General features: G+C 46.4%; 1 protein-coding gene across 1 annotated transcript; it reads left to right on the top strand.

The window, feature by feature from the left end:
- The first annotated feature begins 2,943 nt into the window (after positions 1 to 2,943).
- LOC140178687 (uncharacterized) lies at positions 2,944 to 3,411 on the top strand. Its single transcript, XM_072215909.1, has one exon. It carries the CDS (start codon positions 2,944 to 2,946, stop codon positions 3,409 to 3,411), a length of 468 nt encoding a protein of 155 aa, XP_072072010.1.
- The last annotated feature ends 7,792 nt before the right edge of the window (positions 3,412 to 11,203 follow it).

The raw sequence follows: 11,203 nt of genomic DNA on the forward strand, positions 1-11,203 counted from the left end.
GCGCCTTTCCTGTGACCTTGGCAGGACCGGCAATCCGTTGGTTCAACGCCCTCCCCCAAGGCTCCGTGACAACCTTTGCGGACATAACCCGCGCTTTTCTGGCTCAGTTTACCACGCGCATTGCCAAATCTAAGCACCCGATCAACTTTTTAGGGGTGATGCAAAGAAGCGGGGAACCGACTAGGAAGTATTTGGATAGGTTCAATGATGAATGCCTGCAGATTGACGGTCTAACCGACTCGGTGGCCAGCTTGTGTCTGACAAACAGGTTGTTGAACAAAGACTTCAGGAAACACCTTACCACCAAGCCTGTGTGGACAATGCAAGAAATCCAAAATATGGCTAGAGAGTACATCAACGAAGAGGAGGTCAGCCAAGTCGTGGCAGCCAACAACCGGCAGCTCTCCTATCACCCTGCTCGTCAGCCCGATAACGGGGAAAGGCCCAAGGAGCACTCCAAGGACAGAGGGCCAACTAAAACCTTCAAGTCGTTCCCCCGGGTAGGGAAGTTCACTAACTACACCCCCCTGATGCCCATGATCGTCGAGGTGTACCAACAGATAGCCGACAAAGGCATCTTGTCGAAGCCTCGCCAGCTCAAGAACAGAACCGGAGGGAACAAGAACTTCTACTGCGACTACCACAAGGGCTTCAGCCATAAAACTCAAGATTGTTTTGACCTGAAGGACGCTCTGGAGCAGGCGATCCGGGAAGGTAAGCTAGCGGAGTTCTCTCACCTCATAAGAGAACCCAGGAGGCGAGATCGCGACCGATCTGGTGACGACAAGAGCCGCACCGTGAAACCAAGGCAAGAACTCGAAGAGGACAGTGAACGCGGCCTCACCATCCTGAATGTCGTAGTCAGGAGGGACGTTGCACCAAGGACGAAGTCGGCATACAAGAAAGATGCTAAAATCTTGGTCGTGTCATTATCTAGTTCTGCGCCTTCTTTCAGGAGAGTCCCGACAATATCATTTGGACCAGAGGACCAATGGTTCCACGACGTACTGGAGAACCCTCCCATGGTAATCACAGCAAGAGTGGGAACTGGTTTTGTCAGGCGAATTCTCGTTGACACCAGAGCCAACTCGAACATCATGTTCCGAAATGTGTTTGACGCTCTGGGCCTCCGAGAAGCCGACCTAAAAACTCACCAGCACGGGGTGGTCGGCTTGGGGGATAACTTTATCAAACCTGATGGAACAGTCTCCATCCCAGTCTCCATAGGAAGAGGTCAAGGAAAGAGGTCGCTAATGGCGGAGTTCATTTTTCTAAAGGACTCCACGGCCTACAACCTTATCTTGGAAAAGAAAACAATCAACGAGTTCGGAGCGGTAATATGTACCAAGCTACTGATGATGAAGTTTGTGGCTGACGATTGGTCAGTGGGATCCATCAGGGGAGATCTGAAAACAGCGGTCGCGTGCGACAATGCCAACCTCTCCCTAAGGAAGAAGTCAAAGGAGGCGTCCGGGGTTTTCCTAGCTGATCTGGATGCTAGGGACGACGACAAGCCGAGACCAGAGCCTGAAGGAGACCTCGAGAAGTTCAGGGTCGGCAACTCGGAAGACAATTTCACCTTTGTGAACAGAAACCTCCCCCACAACTTGAAAGAGCCGTTGGTGGAGATGATTCGAGCAAACGGCGATCTGTTCGCCTGGATACCAGCCGACATGCCGGGGATTAACCCCTAGTTCATGTCACACCACCTGGCTGTGAAGGCAGAAGCCAAGCCTATAGCACAAAGAAGAAGAAAGATGTCCCAGGAGAGAGCTGACAAGGTGGCCAAGCAAACGGCCAGCTTGCTAGAAGCGGGGTTCATCCGAGAACTGGACTACTCGACCTGGCTGTCAAACGTGGTCCTGGTTAAGAAGGCCAATGGGAAGTGGATGATGTGTGTAGACTACTCCGACCTCAACAAGGCATGCCCTAAGGACTCCTTCCCCCTCCCTAACATTGATGCTCTAGTGGACGCGGCTGCAGAGTATCGTTTTCTGAGTTTCGTGGACGCATACTCTGCCTACAACCAGATACCGATGCACCAGCCATACAAGTAGAAAACGACGTTCATAATGCCAGGGGGTACATACTGCTATAAGGTGATGCCTTTTGGACTAAAAAACGTAGGAGCTACTTATCAATGGCTGATGAATAAGGTTTTTAGCAATCTTATCGGTAGGTCGGTAGAAGTGTACGTAAACGACATCCTGGTAAAGACCACCCAGTCGGAAGACCTCATCAGTGACCTAGAGACTATGTTCGCGTCCCTCCGACGGCACAACATGAGGTTCAATCCTCTCAAGTGCGCTTTTGCCATGGAAGCCGGGAAGTTCTTGGGTTTCATGATAACGAAGAGACGAGTCGAAGCCAACCCAAAGAAATGTGAAGCAATCTTGCGAATGACGAGCCCGGGATGTGTTAAAGACGTGCAGAGACTGGCAGGAAGACTCACGGCACTATCCCGGTTTCTCGACGCGTCGGCTGCTAGAGCCCTTTCGTTCTTCAACTTGATGAAAAAAGGGATAGTGTTCGAATGGAGCCTTCAACCACTTTAAGAGCATAATTTCGGCAGCCCCGGTCCTCGGCAAACCCAGGGATGGCGAGACACTATTCTTATACTTGGCAGTAACCGACGAGGCCTTGGCAACCGTCTTGGTACGGGAAGAGGGAAAAATCTAACAGCCGATCTACTTTGTGAGCAAGGCGTAGCAAGGGGCAGAGTTGAGATACATTAAACTGGAAAAGCTATCATATGAGCTCCTGACCTCCTCCCGAAGGTTGCAATAATACTTTCAGGGGCACCAGGTAATCGTCAAAACGGATCAAGCAATCCGCCAAGTCTTACAAAAGCCCGACTTGGCGGGAAGGATGATGATTTGGGCAATCGAACTGTCTCAGTATGACCTGTAGTACGAACCCAGACATGCAATCAAGGCCCAAGCGATGGCCGATTTCCTGGTGGAAGTAACGGGAAACCCTCCCGAAACACCGAGCACACGGTGGAAACTCCATGTGGACGGAGCTTCCAACCAAACGTTTGGGGGAGCGGGGATCATCTTAAAGAGCCCAACCAGAGTGGTATATGAGCAATCAATTAAATTCGAGTTCCCAGTGCCCGATAACCAAGCAGAGTATAAAGCCCTCATTGGTGGCCTGCTCTTAGCTAGGAAAGTCGGGGCGACCAGGGTGGAGGTGTGCAGTGACCCTCAGGTAGTCACATCCCAGATCAACGGGACGTATCAAGCCCGAGATTCCCTGTTGCAAAAATACTTGGAAAAGGTAAAAAAGCTGGGCAAAGAATTCGACATAGTCGCGGTGCAACACATTCCAAGGGAGAGGAATACTCGAGCCAACCTCCTATCAAAGTTAGCGAGCACGAAGCCAGGCGCGGGGAACCGATCTCTAATATAGGGATTAGTGAAGGAACCAACAGTGACTTTACATATAACCCAAGCAGCCGACATTTCCTCATGGATGGATCCGATAACTGACTTCTTGGAAAATGGTAAGCTCCCTGGCGTCAACAAGGCTGCAAAAGCGCTGAGAAGAGAGGCGGCCAAGTATACGATTATACAAGGCCAGCTATTCAAAAAAGGGCTGAGTCAACCCCTGTTGAAGTGCCTATGCCCCGAGCAGACGGACTACGTGTTGAACGAAGTCCACGAAGGGTGTTGCGGTCAATATATTGGGGGGAAGGCCTTAGCCCAGAATCTCGTCAGAGCCGGCTACTTCTGGCCCTCCATGATGTCAAATTCCCAAGAGTTCGTAAAGAAATGCAGGAAATGTCAGAAAAACGCAAACATTCATAAAGCACTAGCGGCGGAGCTGAGCTTGCTAATGACCTCCCGACCCTTCTCCCAATGGGGGGTTGACCTATTGGGACCTTTTCCAGTCGGCCCCGGGCAGGTCAAGTACCTAATTGTGGCCGTAGACTATTACACCAAGTGGGTAGAGGCTGAGCCATTGGCCAGCATATCTTCGGCAAACTGTCGAAAGTTTTTGTGGAGGCAGGTAATCTCCAGATTTGGCAAACTGCCCGTTGTCTGAGACGACGACATCAGGGACTCCGAATCTGGAGATTATCTGCCTCCACAAAAACTTTCGGCAGTTTGCCGAAGATATGCTGTCCAATGGCTCAGCCTCCACCCACTTGGTGTAATAGTCTACGGCCACAATTAGGTACTTGACCTGCCCGGGGCCGACTGGAAAAGGTCCCAATAGGTCAACCCCCCAATGGGAGAAGGGTCGGGAGGTCATTAGCAGGCTCAGCTCCGCCGCTAGTGCTTTATGAAAATTGGCGTTTTTCTGACATTTCCTGCATTTCTTTACAAACTCTTGGAAATCTGACATCATGGAGGGCCAGAAGTAGCCGGCTCTGACGAGATTCCAGAATAAGGCCTTCCCCCCAATATAGTGACCGCAACACCCTTCGTGGACTTTGCTCAACACGTAGTCCGTCTGCTCGGGGCATAGGCACTTCAACAGGGGTTGACTCAGTCCTTTTTTGAACAGCTGGCCTTGTATAATCGTATACTTGGCCGCCTCTCTTCTCAGCGCTTTTGCAGCCTTGTTGTTGCCAGGGAGCTTACCGTTTTTCCAAGAAATCAGTTATCGGATCCATCCATGAGGAAATATCGGCTGCTTGGGTTATATGTAAAGTCACTGTTGGTTCCTTTACTAATCCCTGTATTAGAGATCGGTTCCCCGCTCCTGGCTTCGTGCTTGCTAACTTTGATAGGAGGTCGGCTCGAGTATTCCTCTCCCTTGGAACGTGTTGCACCGCGACTTTGTCGAATTCTTCGCCTAGCTTTTTGACCTTTTCCAAGTATTTTTGCAGCAGGAAATCCCGGGCTTGATACGTCCCGTTGATCTGGGATGTGACTACCTGAGAGTCACTGCACACCTCCACCATGGTCGCCCCGACTTCCCTGGCTAAGAGTAGGCCACCAATGAGGGCTTCATACTCTACTTTATTATTGGACAACGGGAACTCGAATTTGATTGATTGCTCGTATACCACTCCGGTTGGGCTCTCTAGGATGATCCCCGTTCCCCCAAATGTTTGGTTCAAAGCTCCATCCACATGGAGTTTCCACCATGTGGTCGGTGTTTCGGAAGGGTTTCCCGTTACTTTCACCAGGAAATTGGCCATCGCTTGGTTTGATTGCATGTCTGGGTTCGTACTGCAGGTCATACTGAGACAGTTCGATTGCCCAAGTAATTATCCTTGTCGCCAGGTCGGGCTTTTGTAAGACCTGGCAGATCGTTTGATCCGTTCTGACGATTACCTGGTGCCCCTGAAAGTATTGTCGCAACGTTCGGGAGGAGGTCAGGAGCGCATATGCTAGCTTTTCCAGTTTACTGTATCTCAACTCTGTCCCTTGCAACGCCTTGCTCACAAAGTAGACCGGCTGCTGGATTTTTTTCTCTTCCTGTACCAGGATGGTTGCCAAGGCATTGTCGGTTACTGCCAAGTATAAGAACACCGTCTTGCCTTCCCTAAGTTTGCCGAGGACCGGGGGTGCCGAGATTATGCTCTTGAAGTGGTTGAAGGCTTCCTCGCACGATGTGGTCCATTCGAACACTATCCCTTTTTTCATCAAGTTGAAGAATGGAAGGTCTCTGGCAGCCGACGCGCCGAAAAACCGGGATAGTGCCGCGAGTCTTCCTGCCAGTCTATGCACGTCTTTAACACATCCCGGGCTCGTCATTCGCAAGATTGCTTCATATTTCTCTGGGTTGGCTTCGACTCCTCTCTGGGTTATCATGAAACCCAAGAACTTCTTGGCTTCCATGGCAAAGGCGCACTTGAGAGGATTAAGCCTCTTGTTGTGCCGTCGGAGGGACGCGAACACAGTCTCTAGGTCACTGATGAGGTCTTCCGACTGGGTGGTTTTTACCAGGATGTCGTCTATGTACACTTCTACCGTCCTGCGATAAGATTGCTAAAAACTTATTCATCAGCCTTTGATAAGAAGCTCCTGCGTTTTTTAGTCCAAACGGCATCACCTTATAGCGGTATGTACCCCCTGGCGTTATGAACGCCGTTTTCTCCTCGTCTGGCCGGTGCATCGGTATCTGGTTGTAGACAGAATATGTGTCCATGAAACTCAGAAAATGATACCCTGCAGCCACGTCCACTAGAGCATCAATGTTAGGGAGGGGAAAGAGTCCTTAGGGCATGCCTTGTTGAGGTCGGAGTAGTCTACACACATCCCCCACTTTCCATTGGCCTTCTTAACCAGGACCATGTTTGACAACCAGGTCGAGTAGTCCAGTTCTCGGACCCCGCTTCTAGCAAGCTGGCCGTTTGCTTAGCCACCTCGTCAGCTCTCTCCAGAGACATCTTTCTTCTTCTTTATGCTACGAACTTGGCTTCTGCCTTCACAGCCAGGTGGTGTGACATGAACTAGGGGTCAATCCTCGACATGTCGGCTAGTATCCAGGCGAATAGATCGCCGTTTGCTCGAATCATCTCCACCAACGGCTCTTTCAAGTTGTGGGGGGAGGTTTCTGTTCACAAAGGTGAACTTGTGTTCCGAGTCGTCGACCCTGAACTTCTCGAGGTCTCCTTCAGGCTCTGGTCTCGGCTTATTGTCGACCCTAGCATCCAAATCAGCTAGGAAAACCTCGAACGCCTCCTTTGACTTCTTCCTTAGGGAGAGGCTGCCACTGTCGCACGCGACCGCTGTTTTCAGATCTCCCCTGATGGATCCCACCGACCCATCGTCAGCCACAAACTTCATCATCAGTAGCTTGGTACACATTACCGCTCCAAACTCGTTGATTGTTTTTCTTCCCAAGATAAAGTTGTAGGCAGTAGAGTCCCTTAGAACAACGAACTCCGCCATTAGCAACCTCTTTCCTTCACCTCCTCCTATGGAGATCGAGAGGGAGACTGTTCCATCAGGCTTGATAAAGTTATCCCCCAAGCCGACCACCCCGTGCTGGTGAGTTTTTAGGTCAGCTTCTCGGAGGCCCAGAGCGTCAAACACATTTCGGAACTTGATGTTCGAGTCGGCTCCGGTGTCAACGAGTATTCACCTGACCAAACCAGTTCTCACTCTTGCTGTGATTACCATGGGAGGGTTCTCCAGTACGTCGTGGAACCATTGGTCCTTTGGTCCGAATGATATTGTCGGGACTCTCCTGAAGGAAGGCGCAGGACTAGATAATGACACGGCCAAGATTTTGGCGTCTTTCTTATATGCCGACTTCGACCTTGGTGCAGCGTCCCTCCCGACTACGACATTCACGATGGTGAGGCCGCGTTCACTATCCTCTTCAGGTTCTTGCCTTGGTTTCACGGTGCGGCTCCTGTCTTCACCAGATCGGTCGCAAACTCGCCTCTTGGGTTCTCTTATGAGGTGAGAGAACTCCGCTAGCTTACCTTCCCAGATCGCCTACTCTAGAGCGTCCTTCGGGCAGAAACAATCTTGGGTTTTATGGCTGAAGCCCTTGTGGTAGTCACAGTAGAGGTTCTTGTTCCTTCCGGTTCTATCATTCAGCTAGCGAGGCTTCGACAAGATGCCTTTGTCGGCTATCTGCTAGTACACCTCGATGATCGGGGCGTCAGGGGGGTGTAGTTAGTGAACCTCCCTACCCGGGGGAACGGCTTGAAGGTTTTAGCTGGTCCTCTGTCCTTGGAGTGCTCCTTGGGCCTTTCCCCGTTACCAGGCTGAAGAGCAGGGTGATAGGCGGGCTACCGCTTGTTGGCTGCCATGACTTGGCTGACCTCCTCATCGTTGATGTACTCTCTAGCCACATTTTGGATTTCTTGCATTGTCCACACAGGCTTGGTGGTAAGGTGTTTCCTGAAGTCTTTGTTCAACAGCCCGTTTGTCAGACACAAGCTAGCCACCGAATCGGTCAGGCCATCAATCTCCATGCATTCATCATTGAACCTGTCTAGATACTTCCTAGTCGGTTTCCCGCTTCTTTGCGTCACCCCTAGCAAGTTGATTGGGTGCTTGGCGATTGGCAATGCGCGTGATAAACTGAGCCAGAAAAGCGTGGGTTATGTCTGCAAAGTTTGTCACAGAGCCTTGGGGGAGGGCGTTGAACCAACAGATTGCCAGTCCTGCCAAGGTCACGGGGAAGGCGCGACATCTCACTTCATCACTCATACCTTCCAAATTCATCCTGGCCTCAAAGGCCGTTAGATGTTCCTGAGGGTCTTGGGTTCCGTCATATCTCATGTCCGTTGGCTTATCGAAATGTTTCGATAGCCGGACCTCAAGAATGGAGTGGTGAAAAGGGGTTGCCCCCATGATTATGGGGTGTCGCCGCCTCCTTGGTTTTTCTCTGCTATCTTCTCGGTTTTCCTCCTCGGTATGTCTCGCTGGAGGTCGAGTGTAGATTATGGGGTCCGTCTCCTTGCCACCTCCCTGCTTTCTCCTTGGCCTTCTAACTCGGATCGGGGGGTCGGTGTGCGCCTGGAGCGGTCTCTTCGGGGGCTTCTTCCTCTGGTTTCTCCCCTCTTTTGAGGAGACCGGGAACGAGGTTGCCTCAGGCCGGGCTGGTAGCGCTCCCTGTTCGCTAGCTTCCGCTCCAGGTTCTGCACCCTGTGGCGCAGCTCCTGCATTATTCTAGCGTTGTCGCTCCCCGTTCCTCCGAAGGGATGCCTTTCCTGGGAACAGAAGGGAGGGGGGAAAGGGGAAGGGAATCATGCTGGGGGCGGGGATTTCCAGGGAAGAAGAGGGAGAAGAGAACATGGGGAAGGGAAGGGGAAGGGAATCTGTCGCCGCTGCTCCTCGCTGTTTAGTCCTCGCCGCCGCCGTTGCGCCTCGTCATTCGGTCCTCGCCGCTGGATCTCACCGCCAGATCTTGCCGCTGCTCCTCTTCCTCGCTCAACGTCGCACGCCGCTCACCGTTTCTACTCCTCTTCCTCGCTCGGTTGCCGGTTGTTAATGCTCCTTGATGGTCGCTGCTGCTCCTCGTCCTCCTTGTCGGTTGTTGTTGTTGTTCTGATTCCATTATCCATTGTTGTTGTTGTTGTTCTGATTCTGGTTGTTTTTGTTTCATTGTTGTTGCTTCTACTTCTGCTTTCTGCTTCTACTTCTACCTCTATTTTTGCTTTTGCTTCTGCTTCTGGTTCTGCTTTTGTTGTTCTGATTCTATTATCCATTGTTGTTGCTGTTCATCTGATTCTGATTGTTGTTGTTTCATTGTTGTTGCTTCTGCTTTTGCTTTCTGCTTCTGCTTCTGCTACTGTTTTTGCTTCTGTTTCTGGTTCTACTTTTGTTGTTGCTCTGATTTCATTATCCATTGTTGTTTGTTGTTCTTCTGCTTCTGGTTGCTGTTGTTTTATTGTTGTTGATTCTGCTTCTACTTTCTGCTTTTGCTTTTATTTTTTAATTGATGCACTGGCAATTTAAAATAGTTTTACACATACATTCAATTAAATAACGTCACATCATTAAAAATAATTATCTTTCACATTGATCGCATGAATGGTCATCCAAAAAAATGAATATGATAGCACAACCGTGTAAAACATTTTACAGTATTAGTGCATCAAATAAACTCTTAAATTAATCTGAAAATAACTATTTTAATAATATTTCTTAAATTGTAAGTATGCCAAATTATAAGGTGTTTAATTTTTTTGGGCTGCTCATTAATTCTCAAAAAAAAAAAAATTAATCTATCATAAATTCGTTATCGAAAAGACCTAGTTTGGTAGATTGTGTATTTTCCTGCAATTTTATTTATTTATTTATTTTTTGTCAGATTGCATGAAGTTTCCATATGGTGACTAATAATTTGTTTCTTGCACAATCTCTTGATTTTCTGTACTAAAATTTTCTAAATTATTGCGATCGTAGCTTTGATTGCGTAAATGTGTTCGTTTTGTACATAAGTAAATTAAGTTAGTCATTCTTAACTTGCAATATTCATTAATTGAAATTTCCTTTTATTGGTACATCATTTTGGAAACACTGATCTCTAGCTACTATATGACCAAAAATGCACATTTGGAATTTCCCCCGACAAAATGCATACTAAAATTTCATTAGTAAAAAATATGAAAATAATTTAATTTAAAACGCTAACACTAAAATATTTTTTATTAAAATAATTTTTTTAATGTCATTTAATCACATTTTATCACCATCACAATTATGAAGACACCATCGATAAAATCATTTTTTTAGAAATTAAGAAAACGAGTTAGATCTTATATGTATTATTTAAATAATAATAATAATAATAATAATAATAATAATAATAATAATAATAATAATAATAATAATAATAATAATAATATGAACGAGTCATACTCCAAAAATTTTCACTCTGTTCTCTTTCGCACCGGATTTCTTTTAATAAATAAAATAAATATAATAAGTATTAATATTAAATGTGGGACTATTATATTTTTATTCCATGTTACATATTTTGTTTATGATAAAAACGAGATAAGTAATCATTTTTTTAGATATTCTATTTAAAAAATTACATTATGCATATCTTTTTTATATTGTAATACAGTTTGGATCGATTTAAAAAATATAAATGAATATAATTTGTTATCATTTGAATTATATTGGTTTGATTTTTTAATTTTATTCAAATGATTGCAATTCGTAGAGTATCAATTTGAATTTATTTTTTAATCTAATAACCATTCAAATTATTGTTATTTGAATTAGATCGGTTTATATCATATCTAAATTTTAAAGTTTAAATTTTTTATTCAAAATCATAGTTTATCCAAAATTTAAAGTTTAAAAAATTATAATTCAAAAGTTTTAAATTATTAAATTTTTTAACAAAATTTTAATTTAGATCATATCTTATCTCAACTAAATTTTAAATTTATCATATTATTATTATTATTATTATCCCTTGGTTGCTTTAGAAGAATTCTGATTCTTCTAATACATCAAGAGAAACAAGTCTTGTATTTTCTGTTGCATATTTTCTTTCTTTGGAATTTTGACAGATATTCCATTCTTCTCTGTTCAGTCATAAAGATCTTTCTCCTTAGAGATTTATTTTCTCCCACCATTCAAATTTCGAAGCCCTAGATTTTGCTGACCTCTTACACCGTTTTAAGATTCTGACACGTCATCATCATATTAAGTAACGACAAATAATGAGAGGCACACAAAGTCTTCCATGTACCTTGCCACGCCGAACCACTCCTCAATGGCCAAATCCCAACTTAATTTAAAAGCAACAAACATTTAGGGCTTGA

This window comes from Arachis hypogaea, chromosome 14 (genome assembly GCF_003086295.3).
Source record: "Arachis hypogaea cultivar Tifrunner chromosome 14, arahy.Tifrunner.gnm2.J5K5, whole genome shotgun sequence".
NCBI lineage: Eukaryota > Viridiplantae > Streptophyta > Magnoliopsida > Fabales > Fabaceae > Arachis > Arachis hypogaea.

What these genes read in the sequence shown, in the direction of transcription:
- LOC140178687 (XM_072215909.1), top strand. Translation starts at nt 2,944, where the DNA reads ATGGCCGATTTCCTGGTGGAAGTAACGGGAAACCCTCCCGAAACACCG.